Below are 24,233 nucleotides of genomic sequence, written 5' to 3' on the forward strand. Positions count from 1 at the left end.
CCAGAAGATAGGAAGTCCAGGTTAGCTGTTTGCCTAATGCAGGTCCCCCAGTTCCCTCAGCAGCAGGGCCTTAAGGAGAGAACTGAGGGCTGAGAGCATCCTTCTGAGAGGCTGTGTGAGGCCTTGCCTCTGTGCACACAGCGTGTCTTCGGTGTGTGTGAACTGAGTTTGTCCTGTGTCTCCCCCTGTTGGTTCCTGCAGGGATTGCGTGCATACCCTGCACTCCCGGGACACGTGGCTGAAACAAGCGAGAGTGGTGAGGCTGGGAGAAGTGCCCTACAAGGTAACCACTGGGGGGCGCGCGGAGGGCAGAGGCGTGGGCACTAAGGGCTGCTGAGTGCGCGCCCAGGAGAGGGACCCAAGTCTGACTTCCCTGGCTTGAGAAAGATTGGAGGAAGGGAAAAGCATTCAAATATGGCTTACTTGAATGAGGAATTTGCCAGCTATGGATCATTCAGAGCATGCAAGAAGTTTCATGTTTTTGAAGGGTTGGAAAACAGAGGCTGCAGGTGACCCTTTACAGAAAACTCTTCCCTGGAGCAGCTCATGTGCCCAGGCGCCAGTCCTTAGCCCCTTACGCTGCGCCCGTACCACTCCTCCTTGTAGAAGTTATGCAGCCTTGTAGCCAGTCCTCCCGAGTGAAAAATTTGGCCACTAGATCTCCTTGGGGAGTGTGCCGGGGGTCCCAAACTCCGCGCCTTGCACGGCACGTGACATAGGCAGTTTCCGGGTGTGAATCCTGGCACTGTCACTCACCTGGCCATGGGGCCTTAGTGACTTCATTTCTGAGTCCAGTTACCCCATGAGTGGTGAAAGCGCAGAGCATGGCATGGCCAGGAAAGGCCGGGTCTGGCCCTCGGGAGCTGCCGCTGCAGGTGGACACTCTACCTCCTGGGCTGCTCCTCTGTAAAACGCATTGACAGAGCCTACCTGCTGGCTTTGTTGGCAGAGCTGAATAAGCTAACACAGAAGAATGGGGCCGAGTGCCCGGGACGGGGAGCACTCTGCAGGCGTTGGCTAGTGGTAGCGGCCTGAGGGGTCCTGGTGGTACTAGGACCTGTAACGGGGGTAAAAAAACACCCGTCTCGGGTTTGTTGGGGCGGTTAAATGAGGCTGCGGCTGTAAAGCACTCAGCACAGTGGCCCGTATACAGTCAGTGCTTAGGAAGTGGGTGTCTGTGTCGTAAACTGGCTGTTCCCTCTGGCGTAGATGGTGAAGGGCTATTCCAACCGGGCCCGGAAAGCCCGCCTCGCCGAGCCCCAGCTGCAGGACCAAAATGACCTGGGTCTGTTTGGCAGGTGGCAGACGGAGGAGTACCAGCCCCCTGTGGCTGTGGACGGCAAGGTAAGGGCGGTGCTCAGTGGGGTCAGGACCCAGGCCACTCCATTCTGCAGCTGGCTTGACCTGGTGTTCCCCCCCCCGCCCCCCCCCGCAGGTCCCCCGGAATGAATTTGGGAACGTGTACCTCTTCCTGCCCAGCATGATGCCTGTCGGCTGTGTCCAGCTGAACCTGCCCAACCTGCACCGCATAGCCCGCAAGCTGGACATTGACTGTGTCCAGGCCATCACTGGCTTCGACTTCCATAAAGGCTACTCCCATCCCATGTGCGTGCGGGGCCTTCCATGGAGGCCAGGAGGGGCAGGGCGTCCTGGAGAAGGGGCAGGAAGTCCGTGTGAGGGTGGAGGCCATTTTCCGGGTTTTACTCTGGATTTGCACAGTCAGCCTTAGCACTTTACCTTTTACTTTCACACTTCTACTCTGGCTTCCAACCACAGGCAGCAAAACTACTGAAACCAGCATGCCGATGATGCTGGATGAAAACAGTTTCCTGGGGGTGGTGACAGCATGCATCCTGCTTGGTGGCCTCTGTCCTCCCATGGGGTGGGGGTGGGAGCCCTCTTCCCAGGTTTCTCAGGCAGGCCTGGGGAAGAACATGCAGTGTTAGGGTCCACAGGCCTTCCTTTGCACGGATGGTGCTGTGGCTGGGATTGTGGGCGGCTGATGCAGGGAATCTTTCAGGGCTCTGAGTGTCTAGGAGCCACCTGCTGGCCTCCACGAGGGGGGAGGAGGAGAGGCCAGAGCAGGCGACAGGCTCGTAAGACGATCCGCATTGCATCCCCACAGAACTGACGGCTACATTGTCTGTGAGGAATACAAAGACGTGCTCCTGGCTGCCTGGGAAAATGAGCAGGCACTCATCGAAAAGAAGGAGAAGGAGGTGAGCAGCCTGGCCAAGGTGGGCCTGGGTGGGGGGCCTGAGGTGCGAAAGCAGAATCGCAGGGGGACGCAAGCCCCAGGTGGGGCAGGGGCCTCACTTGCACCGTGAACGAAAGGAGACTATGTGCGCTTGAAAGCTCTTTCCAGCTCTTGCACTTTGTGGAAGGCACCCTAGGGAGCCAGCCCCGGTGAACAGGGTCCTGTCTGCACCTCACAATCCACCATCCTTGTCCACAGTCTGCCTGGATCCCAGCTCTGGGGACCCTGCACCTGCTGGCCACACCTGCTGCCTCTGTTGAAAGGAATCGCCCGTGGTCCAGGTCTGCATGGCCTCCTCCTGGAGGATGTTAGGGTCGCTAACAGTTCACAAGAGGCTTCTGTTTTGCTGCCTTTTATGTGCCTCATTTTATAAATCACACTGATTTTTTTTTTTAATGTTTATTTTTAAGAGCGTGCGTGCGTGTCGGGGAGGGTCAGAGGGGGAGACAGAGGATCCGAAGTTGGCTCTGCACTGGCAGCACAGAGCCCGATGTGGGGCTTGAACTCACGCACCATGAGATCATGACCTGAGCTGAAGTTGGATGCTTAACTGAGCCACCCAGGCGCCCCACTCACATCGATTTTGAAACAGACTTGCACAACTGAGAAACTCACTTAAGCTCAAAATCTTATTTCAGATCTTTATATGTTCACAGGTTCCATCTTGACATTTTTCCTGAAAATGGGAGTACTTAACGTTTTGTGCCCTCCGTTTTATTCTGCCTGCAGAAAAGGGAGAAGCGGGCCCTCGGGAACTGGAAGCTGCTGGTCAAAGGACTGCTCATCAGGGAGAGGCTGAAGATTCGCTACGGGGACAAGGTCAGTGTGGCTCCTTTGGAAAGAAGACAAGCCCAAGTGGGACTCTGAACCATGGGCCCAGATTCTGCCCAGAGATGGCTTATGTTTTGACACCATGGTCCTATGTCTCTGAGGCCCCGTGTCCTTATTTTGTTGGGAAAGGTGTCCCTAAAATGAGCCTCAGCTGGCTCTTCGAGACCCCAGTCCTACCCCGACACCACCTATTCTGTTTCTGCACGAGCCAGTGCCCACTCTGGGTCTGATCTCATGCTAAACCCATCCAGGGAGGGACAGGCACCCTGCATTTCTGTGTTTGACATGTCACCCTTAGCCTTGCAGTGTGCCCTGTGCCTGTGACCATCCTCCAGGCCCCGGGGTTGCTCATTTAATTCACATCCCCGAGCACCTGCCCCAGCTGGGCCGGCCTCTGGGCGCAGGTGCAAAGTTGACACGCAACCCTCAAGGGCCTCCCCAGGGAGGCCTCTCCCCACAGTTATGTGGTGTGTTCAGTCTGGGTCAGACACAGAAATGTGCTCTGGGAACAGCTGTAACCACACCTATTTACTTCCCCGTCTCCAACCCCACATGCTGCCAATTTGCCTTCAAAAAATATTTTGTTGTCACGCTTCTCCCTCACATCCCTTCGGTGACCTTTCACCAGGCTTTATGTTGACCCCATCCACCTGTGTGCTTTCGCCTTCTGCCTCCCAGCCCTCCCTGCCTAGCTCCCCGGCCTGGCGGTCAGGGGGTGCCGTCTCGGAGCATTTGGCACTGAGAGTTGGTCCTTTGCAGTTGAAGACATTAATGCGCTTTTTCCCAAGTGAGGTAGAATAGTAAGTGCAAAGCACCAGTCCGGTGATCTAGACTCGGCCGTACGCTCCTGGAGAGCAGTTTCCTGCATAAACATCTTTGCGATTCCCAGGACTGAGCCCAGAGTGAGTTCTCCAGTACTTGCATGGAGGAGTCCCCAGTCTGAGGAAGGCTCTTCCCCAGCCCCATGTGGTGCCTTTGTCATCCCAGAGCCACTGGCCCTGCGTAGGCTGCTGCTGGGGGCTCTACTGCCCCTGACGGGGCTCCCTGCCACCCGACCGCTGACCTGGGCCTGCCCTTCCCCTCCACTGTCCCTCCCTCTCCAGAGCGAGGCCGTCGCTGCCCAGGCACATGCGGGAGGTGGACTCTCTTCTGATGAAGAGGAGGGGACCAGCTCTCAAGCAGAAGCATCCAGGATCCTGGCTGCCTCCTGGCCCCAAAACCGAGAGGCTGAAGAGGAGCAGAAGCCACAGTGCCCTAAGAAGACCAAAAGGGAAAAGAAAGCGGCAGCCTCCCACCTGTTCCCATTTGAGAAGCTGTGATGGGGGTGGCCACCTGTCGTACCCTGTGCCCCACAGGCCCCACACCTGCCCTGGGAGCTGCCCGGGCCCCAGGGGGGTGCTGTCTCCTCTGAGAAGGCACAGAAGCAGCTGGGGGCAGGGGATAGACGGTCAGGCTCAGGTGGTCTGGTCTGGCCCCCGTCCTCGTCAGGTTCACCCCGGGTAGGGCTTCCCACGCTTTCTGCTCCCCCGCCCTATGCTTTGAGCTCCGGAGCACTTCCCTGGAGACTTGCCCACCTAGACGTTGCTCATCGTATCTTTGGAAACGCGAGTCAGTTCTTTTACAGAAACTACTGGGCAATTTAGGAAGACACCGGTCCTTTCTTCCAGGTGGATCCTTCATCTGTCAGACCCTCGTGCGTGCTTTTCCCTCTCTTGCAGACCTGGGGCCCTCTCTCTGCGGGCCACTCACTTTCCTTCAGGGTTACTACCACTGCCTAATGCCGCCCCTCCATGGTGTGGGAGAGAGCAGAAGCAAACGCCTTCATCTCAGATTATGGGATTGTCGGGATATGCTTTTCAAAGTAACAGTTCAGGGTGGCAGACGACTGGAACAAAGAGCTGAAATCAGGAAAGAACAGAAAAACACTGAGAGTTAAATGTTAGTGAACGTGGATCAGTGTTAAACTAGATTTTATTCATTACGGGATAAATTTATAAAAGCTCTATGCATTGTAGATATTCAAGAGAAGTAACTTTTGTAACATTTTGAGGAAAAAATAAAGCATTTATCTAAAAAGACCGAGCTCTGCGTTTTCTTCCAGATTTCACGTCAGCTAAGAACACCTGCATGGCAGAGTGGTTTTTCCACATGTTGATACTCAAGGTCGGGTTTTGTTCTCAGGTTGACTGGGAACTAACTCATCGTTACACAAACTGACCTTTTTCTTTCTACTCTTAAGCCAGGAGAGATGTTACTTAACCTTTGATAGGAGCAAACTTCCAGCCAGTTCTATCCAAGGGAAACAAACAAAACACTTGGGGTGTGACTCATGCCGCAAGAGCCTGGCTGGAGGGCTGGTGTTGAGAAACAAACCGGAGTTGCCGTGGAAACCACAGAGCCTCACACTTCCCGCACGCTCTCCTAGAGGTAAGCGACTTGTTTTGTGGGGGTTGAATGGCAGTGGTCCCGCGGATGAGGAGAGTAGGTTTTGGGAAGTAACTCAGCTGCTTCACATCTTACAACAAAAAGGACACACACTGCCGGCCCCCAGTGTGGACAGTCAGCAGCTGTCCATGGATCCAGAACAGGAGGCAGTGGGGCCCCTGGGGGGGCTCAGTCAGTTAAGCGTCCTACTCGTGATGTCAGCTCGAGTCACGATCTAACAGTCAGGAGGTCGAGCCCCGCGTCAGGCTCTGCACGGAGCTGCAACCCCTGCTTGGGGTTCTCCCCCCTTCTCTCTCTCTGTCCATCCGCGCGTGCACTCTCAAAATATTTTAAATAACATTAAAAAAAAAAAAAAAACAGGCAAAAAGTGAAAAACTAACATGCCACACGTCAGGCATTTCATGGGCTTTATCTCATGTAGTCCTTTCCATGGTAAGGGAGAAAGGCATTGGGGCCATTTTATAGATGAGGAAGCTGAGACTCAGATCGTGGACGTGGCCCAGCGTCACACAGCCACAGCCAGGCAGTGGCACACTTGGGGCTGGAACCCGGGTCTGTGCCAACCTAACGTCCAGGGTGCCTGCTGCACTGTGCCACACCGTGGCTCCATCCACCTCTTCTGATGCATTCTGAAGCTGTGTGAAGTCTGAGTCATTTACTTTGAGTCAATCCAAAACAAAGCATGTGTTAAAAATGACGAGTTGCCCTTTTCAGAAAAATTGAAACCCATTTTAACCACTAAAAGCTACTTAGAACGGAGTTCTAAAAACTCACGGTCCTTCATCAGTTCTACAGCTTACACAGTTCAGTTTAAGATAGAAATTTCAAAAAAAAAGTAACAGCAAGGTCCTATAAAAGCTCTTTTGAAATTTATTTTGAATTTTTATCAAAAATACAAATACGATACAAATTTCATGATTTCCCAAAGACTTCAAACATTTCTTAACATTATTTTGCTCTTTAAGAACACTACTGAAATTCGCAGTAATTTAAAATCTGTAGTAGAAAAAATTACACAAACCAAATCCCACAGAGTTTGTATTCAGCCACCATCTAGTTGTATTGTTTTCCAAAAGCATCCTTCACGAGGAGACACTCGATGACAATTGCTCACGTGATAAGCAGTGGTGAATACTGTTTCGATTCTTAAATCCAGCTAAGTCCTCTTTGGGGCCAGCTGTTCTCTGCATGAAGAACCTGAAGTTACACCACAGATCTCCCAGGCCGATGAGAGATTGTTAGGTCTCCCATCACTCACTCAACTACCAACTAATTTGCTAAAGCGACCGCTCCCAGCAAGGCAGAACAGTTTCCAAGTAATAAACAGATAAAGGATATACGAAGGACCTTTTGAGACATCAAGGTGACAACACACTTTATGCTTCAGAGGGCGTGAGAGTAGCTGGGAAACAGCAGGAGCGCAATGAAGTGTGGGTACATTTTACTTAGAGAAGCTGTGGACGCGGGCACAACAGGAGTTACCCGGGGGCCAGCTGCTAGTGTGAACGCCTCCCACGGTGAAAGGCATGAGGCCCGGGCGCTGCACAAGCGTCAGGTCTCAGATTTCTGGTTTGGGGTGATGGGGGCACGAGGGAGCCCACTCAGGATGAGAAAGCGTCCAGCCTTTTCCTTGAACGGTTGACTGAAAAAACCATCTTCAAGTAAATCGGTAGTTTCTGATGCCAGAGGATAAACGGAAATGCCTCTCTCCACCTTCTCCAAATTCCCTCTCCTCCCAGAGTGGGATCCCTCCGCCAACGCTGGCTTCAAAAGCACCTTGGAGCCTCCCAGTGACCAGAGTTCTGACGGAGGTGACTCTTTTTTAAGCAGTAAGTCACACCCCCATTTACACCTCTCTGTGCCCTGAATTAACTTCAACTGACAGATTAAGAGGAGTTTTTCTCTTAACAGTCTGAAGTGCTCATCATTCAAGCAGTGTTTTGTGTTTTTAAATCTTAGTTGAAACAACACCCTCTTAGAGTAGGAAAATACACATGAAGCGTAGCAAAGAGAAACATAACAAATGAGAGCTTTGGAAATCCTACACACTAAGAAGTTTCTGCCAAACTATCAACTACGTGTAAAATAAAGCCCAACAAATATCCCACGCTTCTTCACCGTGACCTCAGTGGCTTTTCTAAGTACCAAGTCAGGTGCCGCGCCTGAACTGGGTTTGTGGTGCCCCACGTGGGGGCCCGTGCCCGGTCTGTCCGGCACCGCAGCACGCTCAGAGGCCACTGGTGACGGTGGCCACGCGGGATCATGGGGCAGGGGTGGCTGGGCAGAGCCCTGGCACTTGTCTCCAAGGGTGAGGGTGAGGGGCCGGTGAGTGTTAAGGCAGCAGGTCCGTGTGGAGTGTCACCAGCTCACTGTTGGCAGACATCAGCCAAACGGGACGCGTGAAGCAGCCACACGGTCCCGAGGGAAGGGAGGGAAGCAAGCAGAATGGACGCCTGTCGCCTGTCACACGGCCAGCTGGGAGCTGCCGCCTCCACTCACCAGAGCTGCCTGCTGGCGAGAAAGAGGGTGGGAAGACGTGAGCTGGTGGGCACCAAACCTGACGTCCACGCGCACCGCGAGGCGTGGCCCCTTGAGGAGTGGAGCAGGCGCAGAATCCAAAACCGATGCAGGCTCGTGCTGGGGCGAGGAGCGGGGTCACGGGGGCGGGGGGTGAGCTGGATCCTGAGGAGCACGCGGGTGTCGGGCGGGGGCCAGGGCCTGCCTCACTCCAGCTTTTTGGCCGGCACCCGGGTCCGAGCAATGACGATGGGCACCAGGGCCAGGCAGCCGAGGAAGAGGGCCCACAGGGGCCGGTAGAAGAGCCAGCCGGCAGCCACGGTCAGCAAGGTGAGCGAGGTGGCCACGCAGAAGGCGAAGGCTTTCAGGCCAATGTTGACCAGGTCTCGGAAGACAGGGAACCAGTCCACTGTGGGGAAGAGAAAGGTGGTGAGGCTTCCAGGGCCACGGTGCTCTGCGTCGCACGAGGTCAGCGGATCGTTCCCGTGTCTGTGGACCGGGAGGGGCCCATGTCGCCAGGTGAGGAGGAGGGAGGGAGGGGACACGGTGGCGCGAACAGGCTCCCATGAAAGTTGGAGGACCCAGAGGAGGAAGGCACACCACGCACCATGCGCCACCCCAGGGGAGCAGGCGGGTGGGAGTGCCTTGGTGCCATCAGTCTGGGAAGACATCTGCCTGTAATGGTGGCAAGTTACGCCTGCTTCACACCTCGACGAAAACTGTGGGCGGGACCTTCTGTGGGTGCCCAGGTGGGCTTCTCGGCCATTCGGGTCATTACCTGTGTGCACAGCTCTGCGCTGAGGGAAATAAATCAGCTTAAGCTGGCTCCCACCTCAAGGATCTCACGGGCCACTGGCCCCATATGGTAAAGTCTAGGGTCCGGCTAATCCATCTGGAATTACCCTGTCCTTGGCCTGTCTGCCCCTTCAGGTAAGCATTCTATAGCTGATGGCAGTCCACAGGGGGAATCTTCACTCAGTTCCAGGAAGCCCCAGTGGTCTGGCGCTGTGAACAGAGGACCCTGGCTCAGCTTGGTCTGTTGCCACACATACCCCGCCTTGGCCCTCACAGTAAGCAGGGTTCGTGTTTTTGTGCATCGACCACGTGTCAGGCACTATGTGGACCGTCTCCTCAAACCCTCGTGCCTGCCCTGGGAGGCTGTACTGTTTTACCCTCATTCTATCCACAAGGGCACCAAGGCCCAGGGAGTTCAACTTGCCTAATGTCTTACAGCTAGAAAGTGCCAGAGCCAGGAACCTTGTCTGTGCTGCCCACGGCATAGTCTCCAGGGCCTAGAGCGGTATCCTGCGCACAGCAGGCACTTAGTAAGTGCTTACTGACTGAATGCCGGAGTGAACGAATGCTGGCTTGTCGCTTCCCCGATCGGTCCCTGCTCTGACGTCTGTCCTCGGTCTGGAGCGTCAGCATCCCAGATGAAGAGCGAAGAGGAGGATCGTGGGCAGTCAGAGAATCAAAGGGCCCTCTGAGACAGATTCCCACCTCCTCATCTGGCAGTGGGGGACTGAGGCTCCGAGAGGGGAAATGGCCTAACCCAAGGTCGCGTTCAATGCAAAGGAAAGGTGGAGGATTTTGATCAAATTCTAATCTCTCCCAAATGGCGCACAAGATGCGTCTGGCTGGTTGAGCACAACTCAGCTGTCCGGAGAAAGCCTTGGAAGGGAGGAAGTGTCCTTTTCCCTCCTAGCCTGGGATGTACTGCAGCCAGACCTCCTACCCCACCCCCCCCCCCCCCCACTGGAAAGGGTAAATGGGGGAGAGGGTTCTGTTGGGGCCTGGCGAGGCCTGGACAGAATTATCGGACTGGACACAGACACACTGGGGTAAAGGCTTGGACACAAGTCCCCTGAGATGCCCTGTCCACCCAGATCAACAGTGTGGGGCTAGTGCTTACTCAGTCAGCTGGGGCCTCAGTCCTGTGCCAGGTTGGGTCACTTGGCAACTGCTGGGCTCACGGGTGCCGAGTGAGCGGCCCAGCACTCTGCCTCGCACTCCAACTTGCTGGCTGCCCCGAATCTAGCCCAGGTCTTAGGGTAAGGAAGCATAAAAGTTTTGGGGTGTTTCCTATTTGCCAAACGTTTCACAAAACTGCACATTAGGTGTGAGGTGACTGACGCTGAGGCAGGAAGGGGAATGGCCCGAGTACCCAGAGCTCTGACATGACAGACCTGGCTCACTGCAAAGCCTGGCCGCTCTCTCCGTCAGGGCTGCTCACTTGTGGAATGAAGGGCTGAAGGAATGAGCGGGTCAGCTGGGGACAGATGGGCTGGACCCTCAGATCACAGGAGCCACACCGAACCCTCCCACACACTCCCTCCCAGGAGTTGGCACCCCACCCCACCCCTGCCCCCAAAAGCACCTGTCCATCGTCTCTGTCTTCCTCCGCCCATTCATCCCAGGGCTGTGCACTGGGACCCAGACATGGGCCAAATGCCCGGCCTCTGCCCCAAAGAGCACCGCAGCAGGCCGGAAAGGGTTAGAGATGGTGTGAGAAGTGCAAGGGAGGCATGTGGGCTGCATGAGGGTGAGCAAGATGCCCCCGCCTGTCCCTGCACACCTACCCAGCGTATACAGGATCCGCGTCATGAGGTTGAGACCCATAAACATGGCCATCCAGCCGGCGGCCCGCAGGCCCCATGTCTTCAGGGAGTTGCTCTTTTGTTCTCTACGAAACACCTCCTGCAGGGCAAGGCGGGGGAAGGGGCGTCACGTCTCATGTCTCTGAGGGGCCACCAGCCTCCCTAGCTGGCAGGGCAGGTGCCAGAGGGTCCAATCCAACCCAGGAGCTGTTTGGCCATTTCTGAGAAGACCAGGGGAGGTAAGGGCACGTCTCCTGCCCGGGCCTAGGTGTCTGCCCATCTCGCACAGCACAGGATGGGGCAGGAGACCTCGGTGGAAGGGAGGAGTCCTTAGCCCACCACCTCATCCGGAATGAACCCCAACCTCCTTCCTCCAGGGGTTCCTTTCTGGGGTCATTTACCACCATCCCCAATTGTGCATCCTGTGTGACGCTTCACCTTGGCCGCTCCTCACGTGGTTCCGGGCACCTCGCTCCGTTTCCCCCCTGCTTCGCAGTCTCCACAGCTGCCCCCCTCCCTCTGCCTGCCCTCCGCACGCTGGAGTTTCACAGCGTGCCCTCCCCGCGGGTCCCAACCATTTTCTCTGCGCCTCCGTGCCAGAACGCCACCCTGCCCACCCCCGCCCCGTGGTTTCTAGCTGCAGCCCGGGGCCTCCTGCTGTTCACATGCCATCTGACACCCACACTGCAGCCTCTCCCCAGTCCCCGACCTGTTCCTCCTGTCTCCACCTCAGCAAATGCTACCACTGCCCACCGCCTGCACAAGCCCAAACCGGGCTGTCAGACTCAGCTTGCTGCTCCCCACAAGGACCACCTCCCATCCGGCCTGTCAGCAAGTCCTGTCAATGCTGCATCCACATTTCCCCAGACCTCTCACCACAGTCACCCTCACCAGGACCGCTGCAATAGCCTCCTCCCCTCCGCCACCTCCTCCCCATGGCAACCTGTCGAGACCCTGGTGCCTGTCAGGGGTCCAGGTCAAGTGTCCTTCTGTCCCAGGGCCTTTGCACATGTGCTTGCTCTGCCTGGAGCATGCCCAGCCAGCTCCTACACATTCTGCCAGTGCCAGCCTTAATGTCATTTCTATAGAGAGCACCCCCATTGTCTATGACAATAACGATAAGGACAGCTAACATTTAGTGCTTACCATTTATCAGTTGCTGTCCTTGGTGCTTTACAAGTACTGCCTTACTTAAACCTCAAAAAAACTTCACAAAGTAGACACACTTATCTCCATTTTACAGATAAGGAAACCAAGGCTCTGAATAAATGAATAATCTTTACAATAACCAAATAAGATAAGGATCATCATTGTTATCATCCAAGAGGATAAACAACTGGTTCAAGGTCCTGTAGCCAGTGGAAGACAGAGCAGGGCTTGAGTTAGGGCCAGCTCGTGTCCACACTTGTCCACACTGAGCCCTCCTGCCACCAGGGCTGGAATCTGGGCATCCTGACTCGCGGGGTCTGGGTTTCTCCTCAGGGCCCTGGCCACCTCGTTGGCTCCGGGCCTTCTCTCCCTGCTTCGCGGAGACCCCAGGCCCTGTGCTGGAGGCCTGGGGTGGTCAGCACTGCCTGAGCCTGCCTTCCTGGGAGTTAGCAGGCCATGAGCCCCACCCACTCCTCTCTAGGGGCAATGGCTCTGAGACCTGGGCCTCCACCTGCAGAAGACTGAAGTGCGGGATCGGGCTGGGGCTGCAGGAGAGAGAGAAGCCTGGGCAGGGCCTCCTAATTTTAGAGACTCCCTGAGAGCTGCCATGGAAAGGGTGACTCACGCCCGCCCAACTGGGAGGTGGCAGCCCCACCCTGAGGCTGGTCACCGGGCTCCTGGGTGGCAGCCTGCCCACACCCTGGTCCTGGCTGGACAGAGGACAAGGTGAGGCCCATCATCACCTGGGGCCAGGGGCCGAAGTGAGAAGGATGATAACAGTCAAATGGGCCACAGCTATGCCTGGACCCCTACCCACTGCCTTTCCTTCTCAAAGCTTTATGGACTGAAAAGTCCTGCAATCCTGCTCCAGGCACATACAGAATTTCCCACCAGTGATACACTGTGTTCATCAACAATGTAAAAACAATTTTTCTGTTGAAGAGAAGGGTTTCTGCCTGGAAAAGAGGGGCTAACTTTTAAGGCATGCAATCGAACTAATCAAAAGTTAGGGACTTAGGTGAGACATGACCCTCCCCATTGTATAGATGGGGACTCTGCAGCTCTATCATCCTGTCTGTTTTTCAGAGCATCTGCCTCCCCTACGCAGCTCTCAGCACACGGTGCCCTCACTCGCTCTTTCTTCTGATGGGTCCCTCCCCCCAGGAGGTGGGAAGCCTGAGGAGGAGGGGTCTGCTGTGCCCCCTGTTCTATCCTCGGTCGGCATCCTTTGGGCCTATGCCCAAAGTACGATCCTACACACAGTCCACTGCCCATATGGGGAGATTCCTGCTCCTTCCAATTCTTTTTCTTGCCTCATTGCACTGGCTACGCCCGGTAGTGTGGGAGCTTATTAAATAACCACGGGAGGGGAGAGGGGAGATGCCTGCCCCTCCATCCCACAGACAGGCAGCAGCAACTCACCTCTGCCGAGAAGTCCCCATGGTGCAGGAGAAGCAAGGTGTCCCCAGACTTGGTGGAGTATGGGAGTAGCTGGTCACCCCGCTGCCGGGCTATCACAGTGACCTGATGGGAGAACTCAGTGTTAGAGCTGAGGGGACTGGCGGGCCGGGTCCCAGCACCCCTCCGCACTGAACGCCAACTGGGGGAGACAGTGAGGAGACCCGTGCCAGCCCGGAGCCCCTCTCTCCACCTATCGGCCTGGGGCACACCTGCCCCCCAGAGGTCAGTGGAGCTGCTTCATTTCAAGCTCCCGGGAAGACCCTGGCAAAAAGAAGCATGTGTCAGTGTGGGGCAGGGGCTGGGGCCAGGGGTGGGACTGCATGTGACAGGGTCAGGAACTGGAGACCAAGTATTTACAGAGCAAAAACTGGGGGCTGGGGGCTGGGAGGCGGGGGTGGGGGAAAGAGCTGCATGTGATTGGAAGAACTTGGGCAGGCATGATTAGGAGGTCCCCCTACAACAGAAGTTCTTAGCCTGGGGCCCAGGGATGTCCCCGGATGGCTGTGGAGCACACAGAGCTCTGAAACTGCTCCAAGGCACAGCCGTCTGTGTGCGGGTGTGAGCACATGCACACACTTCCTGCAGGAAGGGTCCAAAGTGTTCACGGCATTGTACATGGTGCCTGTGCCCTGGAAGGCCAGGACGCCCTGCTTGGGTCTGCCCTGGGGAAGCCACTTACCACGTGAGCTGGGCCCAGGTCGGGGTCATCGCCGCTCAGCCCCGCGTAGGAAAAGGACACGCGCAAGTCTCCGACCTGGGGGTGGGAGAGACGTGGGCTGACTGAGACCGGGAGCAGTCAGCCTGGGCCGGTGTCCCCAGCACCCAGAGCCGAAGCTCTTTTCCCACCTCCACACCTCAGCCCAGGGGCTCCCATCTCAAGGCTTCTCCCCTCCAATCTCATTTGGCCAAGTGGATGCAACTGAACCGAATCAGAGTCCCAAGCAGGAATGTGGCTCCTGTGTGTTGTCCGGGGGCTGGCACTGTCAGGGCCTCCACCTCTGCTGTGTGAACAGCCCAAGCCCCTGTGTACCTCCGGATACTTGGGGTTTTCGCTGTGGTAGAAATAGTCTCCCCGGCGAATGATGTCCACGTGCGGGTCCTCCAGCTTGGACAGGCTCAGTGGCTTGAAGTTGTCGACTTTGTCGATGAGGCCTGAGGAGAGTGCAGGAGTCACAAACGATGCTGTGCAAACAACACCCCCGAGCGGTCCACCCTTCAGCCCGACCGCCTTCCGGGAACACCCTCCCCAATCCCTCCTTCCGTACCGCAGGCCCCTTTCAGTCTCCATCTCCTCCAGGAAAGCCTCCCCGTCCCCCTTCCAGCCGGTGGGAGTGGCTGCAGCTCTGGAAACAGCCCGAGCCCTACACCTGTTCTGCCTCAGATCCCCCTACCTGTCCAAGCCTGGCTCGCCTGCTGTATGCATTGCACTAGAGGCACAGCAGCCACTGACTGGGCAACAGGGCAGATGGCAGACAAGCCAGGCCCCAGGGCACGGCCCATCCTCCCTCTCCCTGGCTATTTGGGGCCTATGTGTCTTCTCTCCCACTCTATTGGGGCAGGCCCAAGGACAGACCCAGGTGGCTGGTGGTGCCTCCTTGTCCCTGGAAAGCCTCTCCTTGGTGTCACCTGGGGGGCCTACAGTGAACCACCCTCTCCCTCACATAGGGCAGGATGCCGGCTGGGGCTCACAGACGGAGGCCTTGGGGGCAGCCTTATCTCTGTGGCTGGCTCTGGGGCTGCTTGAGGAAGGGCTCTCAGCTCTGTCTGGTCAGATCAGGCACCAGGGGTGCCTGGTACTTATTCTCTGGAAGAGACCGTGTTTCAAAGGAACCTGGCTCAGGTGGGGCCGCTCTGCACAAGTCCCCCACCTCCTGGGGGTCTGCATTCCCTCTGGCCCCCAGCCCAAAGTACGATGCCGGGAAAGTGCAGGCTGATCCCACATCCAGGGCAGTGGGGACCCCAGCTCCTGGGAGGTGGCCAAGTAGAAGTACAAGGCCTCTGGGTGCTGTTGGCTCATCTGAAGGGGCCAGAAACTTACCCGCCGAGAGGAAGAATCTGCCAATTTGGACAAAGGGGGCTGTAGCCGTGAACGACTCCACTGCCATTGCGCTGTGAAGAGAAGGAGCTGTCGGCGGAGCGGGGCACTGGCTGGGGGCTGTGCCATCTCTTTGGGTTGCGCTGGGCAGGTTTTCCACCCCGGGGCTCCTGCAAGTCCCGACTAGCCCAGGTACTGCGGAGGTCTTGTCTTTACCGCCTGATCTACCCCTCGGACGCTCCTGTCCCCTCGCCTGGTGGAGCACCCTCCTCCTGTCTCCTGTCCCCCAGAGCTTCACATCTAGACCCCTACCAGCCTGGCCCACCCCAGCCACCAGTCATCACATGGACCCTCTGTGGTTCTCTACATCATCCCTGACCCTTCCCAGCCTTCCCAGCCCCAGGTGGCTCCCAAGCTCAACTGTGCATATTCAAGACCCTTCCAGGCACAGGCCTGCCTGCGGCTCCAGCCACGCTCCAGCGCCAAGCCCATCTCACCATCCCCGTGTCTCTGAGCTAACTGCCTTCCGCCCAAATCCTACAAAGGCCCAGATCAAATGCCACTGCCTCCTGAAAGCCCTTCCTGATTGCCCTCCCATCCCCATGGCTGTTAACAAATGCTTCCCGGATACCGTATGTGCAAGTGCCTCTCAGCACTCAGTCCAGGCCTTACATTCGTGACCTGTTGGACCTGTGGGGGTCAGGAATTGGGATTTCCCTCCGCGTTCCCGGTGCCCAGCGCAGGAACTGGCCTCAGAACTGTGTCCCAGACTTTCATCAACTCATGATGCAGAAGCAACTCAACCCCATCACTCTGCTGAGGAAGCTGAGGCTGGGGACCCACCAGTGGCCGGCAAGGCTGTGCTCAGGGCCACCTCTCACCTGGGGTTTTTGTGGCCAATCTCTCGGTCGAAGTTTCTGCTGTTGACGATTTCTGACCTCCACTCGGTGTCTGTCACAGGGAGAGGGAACTCAGGAACCATGGTAAGAGTGGCCACATGTCTGAGGCTCTGTGTCCTTTTATCCAAGCCCTTGGCCACTCCAGGGCCAGAGGGACAGCTCCTGGAGCCTCAGTGGACACATGACAGAGCCAGACTCTGAGGACTGACACCCAGCAATCCCGACATCTGGTTCCACGCCTTCCCCACTGCCGTCAGCCTCGGCCAGGGGCAGAGACCACATGTGTGCAGGGATGGTGGGGGCCCGGTACTCACTGTAGGAGTACCTTGTCTCTGTCTTCACCTGCCCGTCCTCGGTGTACTCCCTGTGGGGAAAGCACAGGGCACTCCAGAGTTAGCCTGTCACCCCCAGGGCAGTCCCATGTCTAAGCTTCTCCAGCTGGACACAACTTGGGCCCATGAGGTCAAAATCTCCAAATGGAGCCGGTCTTGTCTATACCAGCCAGAGACAGGTGTTACTCCTGGCAGACAGCCAGCTCCATCCCTCAAAGGCCCACCCTGGAGAAAAGAGCTTTATCCTCCTAGGCTGAAATGTGGCTCCACTTGGCTCATGCCAAGGGCTGCAGCCCTGCCCTCTGGGCTCAGACACCTCGCTGCACCCTCTGCCCCAGGCCAGCCCCACGGAGGGCCCCTTGCAGCTGCCCTGGCTCCCCTAACCACCTCCCCATCCTCACTCACAGTCCACATTGCTTGGCTCCAAGTGACTCCAGCCTAATGACAGATGCTTTCAGACTTCTGTCAGAAGGGACAGGATGTAACCCAGTGCCACCTCTGCCCCATCATGGGAGAGAGCACGGAACCCATACGCAGGAAAGCACTGTTTGTGCCTGGATCCAGTCATGCCTCAAGCCTGGGCAGCCCTGCGTAACTCCCTAGACACGGGAGCTAACCCATCCTCCCACTCGCATTAGGTTTTCTGCCACCTCCAAACAGAAGATCATTGGCTGATAACTTGGGGATGATTCAACACTTCTGATAGGAAGATTTAAAAAAAATTGTTTTAATGTTTATTTATTTTTGAGAGCAAGAGGGACACAGCATGAGCCGGGGAGGGGCAGAGAGAGAGAGGGGGGGACACGGAACCTGAAGCAGGCTCCAGGCTCTGAGCTGTCAGCACAGAGCCCGACGCGGGGCTCGAACCCACAAACCGCGAGATCATGACCTGAGCTGAAGTCGGACGCTTAACCGACTGAGCCACCCAGGCGCCCCCTCTGAGAGGCAGATACCATACTTTAAATTCCAGAAGTGTCCAAATAAAGAGCCACCTGCATCTGATCCTGACATCTGACGTCTGCACCTCTTATCCTGGAGTTTTCACTCCCTGCCAGCTCACCGGGACTCCTCTGTTTCCACCCACTGGTACATCTCCACGTGTCGCCGCAGCTTCACAGCCGGAAGGTTGACCCCATAGTTTGGATCCGACAAGAGCTTCAAAAAGAATCAAACAAATCAAACACACAAGCAACACAAAACTCAGGACAAGGCTCACACCAGCCCAGGATGCCAGAGGAAGCCGGACTGGATGAAAAACAGGCAGAGAGGACAGGGCCCGGAGGCAGGTACCACAGCTGCTTCGGGCGGGAGGACCGGGTGACGCTGCCTGTCCCGAGTCCACAATGCCCAGCGCCTGGGGCCGGGAGCCTCACAGCACCGGCTCGGGCTGCACGACCAATGCCCTGGCGCCAACCACGGGGTATTTAGGGTTCAAACAGGAGAGGGAGGTCTGATCACCAGAGTACCTTTGGGCCTTGTGCTAGACACACGTGTTATCGTAACTGCTAAAGCACCTTTTCGTGAAGCTCCTGCCACGTGCTGAGCACCGGGCCAAGAGGTTGGCCATCTGATCCCACCAAATCCTTGAAGCTGGCCCCCCAGTTTGTTACAGTTATTGTCTGCATTTTGCAGAGAAAGATGCTGAGACTCAGGACTGACAGGTCCGCACAGCTGCTGAGTGGGGCAGCCGGGAATCACACCTGTGTGTCCCTCTCCAAAGCCCACGTGCTTAAAAGCCCCAACCAGACAACAACCAGCGATGTGCCCCGAGCCTCCAGTGGGTCAGAAAGCTTCACCAAACCTACCTTGGACGTGCGCAGGGCCCCGATGATGTGCACCAGCCTTCCCTCATTCTCTGGGGCCACACTGTGGATGCTGTCAGGGGTCACCACAAGGGAGAGCCCCTCGGCCAGGGAGGTGGCTGTCTTCAGTGCGCGGCCCTGGGAGCAAAGGTGAGTGGGGATTTCACCTCAGATGCGGCTCAGCACTGCGGCTTACTGCAGTGTATCATGTCAGGATGGGGCCTCGGGAAGCATGGGGCTTATCTCCCCATTTCACAGCTGGAAAACCAAGGCCTGGCAAGTGGCACAGGTGAACTGGAACCCAAGACTCCTGCTTTCCCAGGCAGTTCTCTTCCTGCCACACTCTCACCAGTCTCATTGCTACCCTGTGCTGGTGCTTCTGTCTGCTGTGTGCCCTTATGCCATCTCTCTCTGCCTTCTCCCTCTCCCGCACCTCCCAGTCTATGTGGTTTAGATGGGCCTGTCTGTAGTGCTGTCCAAATCACGGGACCCAGGCTTAGCCAGTCGGAACACGGGTTCATCGTCCTCAGGGATTAGTTCAGAGAGAGGACTGAGATGAGCCAGGACACTGAAACATCTCCCTGCAACTTTTGCTAAATTGGTCTTGGAAGAGATGGGGCTGCTAAGCTGGTTGGATGTGACCCTGCAGTTGTTGGCCATCTTTACCACCACAAAGGAAAAGTCCGCCAAAGAAGAATCCATAAAGAGAAAAACAGGCAAGAGTGGAAAAATGGAGATTCCTGGTGACCCAACATGAACACCTGGATCCAACCATGCCTGAAGCTGAGGCCATCCCAGGATTTCAGGCCTGTGCACCAATGCACTTGTCTTCCTACTTACGACAGTTGTGACATGAGTCCTAAGAGAAAACATTCTGACTAATTTAGCACTGCCACCCCCACCCCCGGCCCTGCCTGTGGTAAAATCTAGGCCCTTGTCACCACATCCAGCCTCTGGACTCATAGCCTTTGCTCTCTAATACTGCACAGGGGAATCCCAGACATTTTACCTCATTGGTGAAAATTAAGTAGAAGGAGAGCAGGAAGGTCATGAGCCCCACAAACATCCCACCCGAGGTCTCGCTGAGCCGCTCCAAGAAGCCTGGCTGGGGGCTGCTTGTAGTTTTGACATGTTCTCTCCTGTTACTTGTACTGGAATACTGAGAAAAAAAAATATTTAAAAAAATCAAAATGGAAATTAGTTTTTTAAAAATAAGTTGAATTCTGCTAGTTTTCACTGAAATTATATACAGTAAAAATGCACAGGTATTAAAGGTATAGTTTGATGGGCATACCCCATCTGACCAACATCCAGATCAAGGTAAGAATGTTTCTACCACCTCAGAAAGTTACCTTGTGCCTCTTTCCTGCCAATACTCCCCTCTCCCCACCCTCTAGTGGTAACAAGTATTTGAATTTGTATCATTATAGATCAGTCTTGCCTCTTATAGAGCCTGAGGTAAATGGGACCATCATACAGCACAAATTTCTTTTCTGTCCAGATTCTGCCTTGGCATAAAGCTTTTGAGGTTCAACTACATTGTGGTGTGTGTATCAGTAGCTCATTCCTTTACGTGGCTGAACAGTATTCCACTTAAGAATATACCACATTTGTTGACTCAGTTGCCAGTGGGTGGGTGTGTCAGTTGTTTCCAGTTTTCAGCTGTAATGAACAATGCCTCTATGAACATTCACGCAGAAATCTGTATGCAGATACGGTGCTTTCCTTTTCCTTGGAGAAAGTGGGTAACAAATACCCACAAAGGAGTGAACTTGCTGATCATAGAAAAGATGTATGCTTTTAAGAAACCTGCCAAACAGTTTTCCAAAGGGGTTATCAGAGATATATTATTAATTCAATTCAACAAATGGTGGCTTAGCTTCCCGAGGGCCACGCTAGGGCTCATAGCGGCGAGGGAAGGGGAAGACGGGTTGCAGGGCCATCAAGTTACAGGCACAAACAGTACTAGGCCATGCTGAGTGTCTGGTGAGGAGCAGATCCAGCACCAAAGGAGCGACCCCTTCCAGCTGGGAGATCACGGCAGGCTCCCCAGAAGAGGGGGCATTCGATTGGGATCAGAGAGACAGATCCTGGGGTAAGGGCATCCCCAGCAGGGGGAGCCATTGAGCGATGGTGAGGAAGCAGGAGGTGGTCCTGGGAGCACGGCTGCCCATCTGCTCTGGCTGGGTTTGGGGAGGCATGGGCTGGAGGGGAGATGAGGATGGCTAGACACATCCAGGAGGGTTCATGGTAGGCTTCAAACTCCAGAGTCAGTGGGTCAGGTTTTGTACAGCCAAGAAGAGAAGCATGGTTTGAAGTGTCCCCTGCTGACTAGCATCATTAAGAGCAGAACACTGGAACCAGAAGAACTGGGTTTGAATCTAGGCCCTGCCCTGTACCGGTGATGGCGCCTTGGGTGAGCAATTAACCCCTTTATGTTCTCCATTCACTCATCTGCAAAATGGGGATAATAATCCAATCCATAGCGCTGCTGAGACCAAAGGACTGAATTATCAGACAGCTCAACGAGAAGGGCACAGGAAGGAACGCACAGGTACCCACGGCTGGGGTACGCTGACCAAAGTCACAAAGGTGTAAAGTGGTTCTGAGATGAGTGATCAGAGTGGGCCAGGCCCCTGGCACAGGGGGCCAGAAGAGAGACTCGGGTCAGTTTCTGCTTGAACAAGGCTGAGGCCACATTCCCTGATTGTTCCCGAACGCCCCCAGCCCATGCCTCCCAGAAACCAGATGTCCATTGCATTCAGAAATGGTCTTAACTTTCCACACCACTGGGACATGAGTGGAGCTGTTCGATGCAGGCAGGCAGGTGACCATCATCCATCATAATGATGACAACGGCCAAATGCCAGTCTATTACAGGCCAGGCATGGGAAAGCTATCGCTATCTCATTTCACAGATGAGAAAATCGAGGCTCAGCAGTTAAGCCCAGATCACTCAGCCTCTAAGGGGCAGAATTAGGCTTCGTATATGGACAGACCAGAGGCCACTCTCCTACCACTTTGCTCCAAGCTGCATTCCTCACTTCCTGGGCTGTAAGAAGAGTTGAACACTGGGAACCTGCTGCAGAGAGGGTCAGGGAAGGGAGCCAGTCCTGCTGTTCGCAGTGCAGCCCAAAACTTGGAAGCCAGAAGGCATGACTTCCTTCTGGGCCTCCCCTCAGCATACCTCTACGAGCCAACACCAAGGAGAGGAGCTCATGGAAGGCCTTGGAGGGAAGAAAGAAAGGCACAGGATATACCTCAACCCACAGGAGGGGTAGGGTGGGCAGTGACATGCCACACCCAGCCCACATTCCAAACCAAAATCCCGGTAAACATGGAGGGTCTGGAGAGGAGGAGGATGGCGATTTCCTGCAGCCACACTTCGCTACCCACTCTGCCATCTCCCTAGCCTGCGGGGCACCCTCGGGTGCCTCTCTTCCTCCCCTTCAAGGCCAACTTTGAGCCCCTTACCTTGATGCTGGCTCCTTGATATGTGTTGAACACATACGTGTATCCTCCGTGCGCACTCCAGGCTCAGAAGCAAAGAGCAGCGAGTGATGGCACAGTGGTTGACACATGGGCCCTAAAAACTACTTGTTGCATCAGTCGCTCTACCTCTCTGATCCTGTTGAGTCATTTATAAAAAGGAGATGGTTGGGGCGCCTGGGTGGCGCAGTCGGTTGAGCGTCCGACTTCAGCCAGGTCACGATCTCGCGGTCCGGGAGTTCGAGCCCCGCGTCAGGCTCTGGGCTGACGGCTCAGAGCCTGGAGCCTGTTTCCGATTCTGTGTCTCCCTCTCTCTCTGCCCCTCCCCCGTTCACGCTCTGTCTCTCTCTGTCTCAAAAATAAATAAACGTTAAAAAAAAAAAAAAAATTTAAAAAGGAGATGGTTACCAGTCCCTCTGTCCCAGGGCAGTTTTGTTGTTATACTGATTAAGAAGTTGTGGCACCTCCCCGTTCCACCCCACCATCATCAGATTTTTCTTCCTCACTGGGCCTGGTGGCTCCTGTAAATGTGCACCCAGCTACTGGATGACTCAACAAAGGTTTGGCAGCAGAAGATGCCCAAACTCATCCACATTCCTTGGACCAGGTCAGGTGCCACTGTACCCAAGATAGTTTCTGCCCACCAGGGCCACCCGAGCCAGACTGTGAAGATAGATTTTTCTCATGCATTAGGCATGTACCAGGCACCGTGCTAACCATAGACTGACTCCCTTAAACTTCACAGGAACAGATCCCACGAAGAGACACAAAGCCAGAGCGATTAAGGCCGCACTGCTTCTGAGAGGAAGAAACTGGATTTGCCCCCCAGGTCTGCCTGACTCCCAAGCCTGCTGTCTTTGGACAGCATCTTCTCACGAAGTATCTGGCCAAGCTGGCTGTCAGGCCCTGGGCAAGTGCCTTGTCCTGCTGGGGAAATTCTCCATCTGTAAAATATGGTGGTGGTGGCGGTGTGGGGGTGGACAGAATCTACCTCTGGTTTCCTGACTGCCGGCTCCCCTGGCAGACCCTGGGTCTCAGACTACCCCTGAGGCGTTTCTAGGTGCAGCATTCACAGTTTCCAGATCTCCCAGACAACTCTAACCAAGGCGGAGTACACTAGGGCTGTGGGTGAAACAAACCCTGCCTCTTCAGGGGCGTGGGGCACAGAGAGGACCCAGGGGTCTGGCAAGAGGGTGTAACAGGTCAGGGGAGAGTGGCTAGGACGCTCCAGCAAAGCAGGAGGGAGGGAGCGTCTGGGGCTGGCAGGGCACCAGGGCTGGCTCCAGAAGCACTTTCACAGAGGAGGGGAGTGGTGAGTCACCAGGCTTCTCCCACACCCAGCGCTCCGTCGGGAGGCGCTGCTCCTCCCACCGCTCGGTTTGTTGAATGAATGTTGGGCTTCATTCGAAAGGTTTCCGAGAGACAGGCTGGCTGCAGGGAGAAAGGGCCAGCAGCCTTTTGAAGGGAACCACCTTCAGCCAGGACCTCTCTAACCAAACACACCCTAGGAGGCCAAGGGGCCCGGCACTGGGGAAATGCTCCCTCCCACAGTCATCCTAACTCCTCTACTCTCAGTCTCGCCCGCATCCCTTTGCAGCATCTCTAGCCTCGGTTTACACGCTTCCCTAGGGCGCGGAGCTCACGGCCCGCCCGCACAGCCCCGTCTGTCCGCTGATGGACAGACCCACCTGAGCCGTGTAGGCTTCCCCACCCTTCCCGCGGACCGGCTCCCTCGGAGGTCCCGTCCAGCTCCCAAAACCCGTGTGTAAACGGGAAGCCCAAGGGCCCAGGTGGGCACTGGGAATGAAAGGAGGGGCTGCGGGCAGGCGCCGCGCACAAGGCGATCCCAGTGCTGGGAGCAACCGCTCCCGAGTCTCTCTCCCCGCAAACGCACAGCCCGACGTCGAGGTCCGGGCAGACTGAGAGAGATGAACAGACGGGTTAGCTGCCGGAAGGCCGAGACAAGGGCATGCAGAGGGAGATGGACCGGCCGCACGGAGGAGGGCCAGGCAGGCAAGATGGACCTAGACGGCCCCTTCGGGGAAGAGGCCCCGGGAGATGGGGAAGTCTGGGTGGGGTCCGGCAGACCAGGAGACACTCACGTTCGCGGCCATGGTGAGACCCGGCTCGCCGCTCACCCTCGTTCTGCTCAGCTGCGGAAGGGGTTGATGGCCTGAGTACAGAACTCAGCGGCCTACCACGTACCGGACAGCTGCGAAAACCCGCGTGAACCCCAGAATCTGGGAGGACGTGCCCCGTGAGCCACAACTTTTCTGCTCCTGCGCGCCGCAAGCCTTCCTGGTAAATGTAGTCTGGGATCAGGTGCTTTAGCCACTGAGTTGCAACACGCACTGTACCTCATTGATGCGCCTGCGCACTGCAGGCCATTCTGGGATATGTAGTTTCTATCCCCTGAAAA

The 24,233-nt window shown here is 55.9% G+C and overlaps 2 protein-coding genes across 6 annotated transcripts in view; one reads left to right on the forward strand and one right to left on the reverse strand.

Moving 5' to 3' along the window:
• XPC (XPC complex subunit, DNA damage recognition and repair factor) overlaps positions 1–5,166 on the forward strand; it is a 29,040-nt gene extending 23,874 nt beyond the window's left edge. For 3 of the 4 annotated variants that reach the window (XM_043588224.1, XM_043588226.1, XM_043588227.1), the window contains 6 exons: positions 202–283; positions 1,210–1,344; positions 1,436–1,605; positions 2,126–2,219; positions 2,987–3,076; positions 4,192–5,166. In XM_043588224.1, coding sequence (XP_043444159.1) covers positions 202–283; positions 1,210–1,344; positions 1,436–1,605; positions 2,126–2,219; positions 2,987–3,076; positions 4,192–4,407 — 787 coding nt within the window. In that variant the 3' untranslated portion in view covers positions 4,408–5,166. Of the gene's footprint in view, positions 1–201; positions 284–1,209; positions 1,345–1,435; positions 1,606–2,125; positions 2,220–2,455; positions 2,716–2,986; positions 3,077–4,191 lie in introns of those variants that run through there. The other variant, XM_043588225.1, reaches the window with a different exon arrangement.
• A 1,214-nt stretch (positions 5,167–6,380) lies between these two features.
• TMEM43 (transmembrane protein 43) lies at positions 6,381–24,172 on the reverse strand. 2 transcript variants are annotated; one of them, XM_043588228.1, is made up of 12 exons: positions 23,917–24,172; positions 19,335–19,484; positions 18,329–18,463; positions 17,584–17,678; positions 16,506–16,555; positions 16,174–16,243; positions 15,296–15,366; positions 14,288–14,409; positions 13,937–14,011; positions 13,219–13,320; positions 10,630–10,747; positions 6,381–8,459 (listed from the first exon to the last, which is right to left on the reverse strand). In XM_043588228.1, the coding sequence occupies exons 1-12, from the start codon at positions 23,926–23,928 to the stop codon at positions 8,257–8,259; spliced, it is 1,203 nt and encodes a 400-aa protein (XP_043444163.1). In that variant the 5' UTR covers positions 23,929–24,172; the 3' UTR covers positions 6,381–8,256. The 2 variants fall into 2 exon arrangements, with proteins under 2 accessions (XP_043444163.1, XP_043444165.1); XM_043588230.1 differs by lacking the exon at positions 23,917–24,172 and adding an exon at positions 21,800–21,965.
• Positions 24,173–24,233: the final 61 nt, after the last annotated feature.

The sequence above is a fragment of the Prionailurus bengalensis genome, chromosome A2 (assembly GCF_016509475.1).
Source record: "Prionailurus bengalensis isolate Pbe53 chromosome A2, Fcat_Pben_1.1_paternal_pri, whole genome shotgun sequence".
Lineage (NCBI taxonomy): Eukaryota > Metazoa > Chordata > Mammalia > Carnivora > Felidae > Prionailurus > Prionailurus bengalensis.

Coding starts and splice junctions, on each gene's coding strand:
- TMEM43 (XM_043588228.1), bottom strand. Junction 16,556..17,583: donor GTGGAAACAGAGGAGTCCCG/GTGAGCTGGCAG, acceptor CTTTCCCCACAG/GGAGTACACCGAGGACGGGC. Junction 8,460..10,629: donor GCGGATCCTGTATACGCTGG/GTAGGTGTGCAG, acceptor TCTTCCCCACAG/TGGACTGGTTCCCTGTCTTC.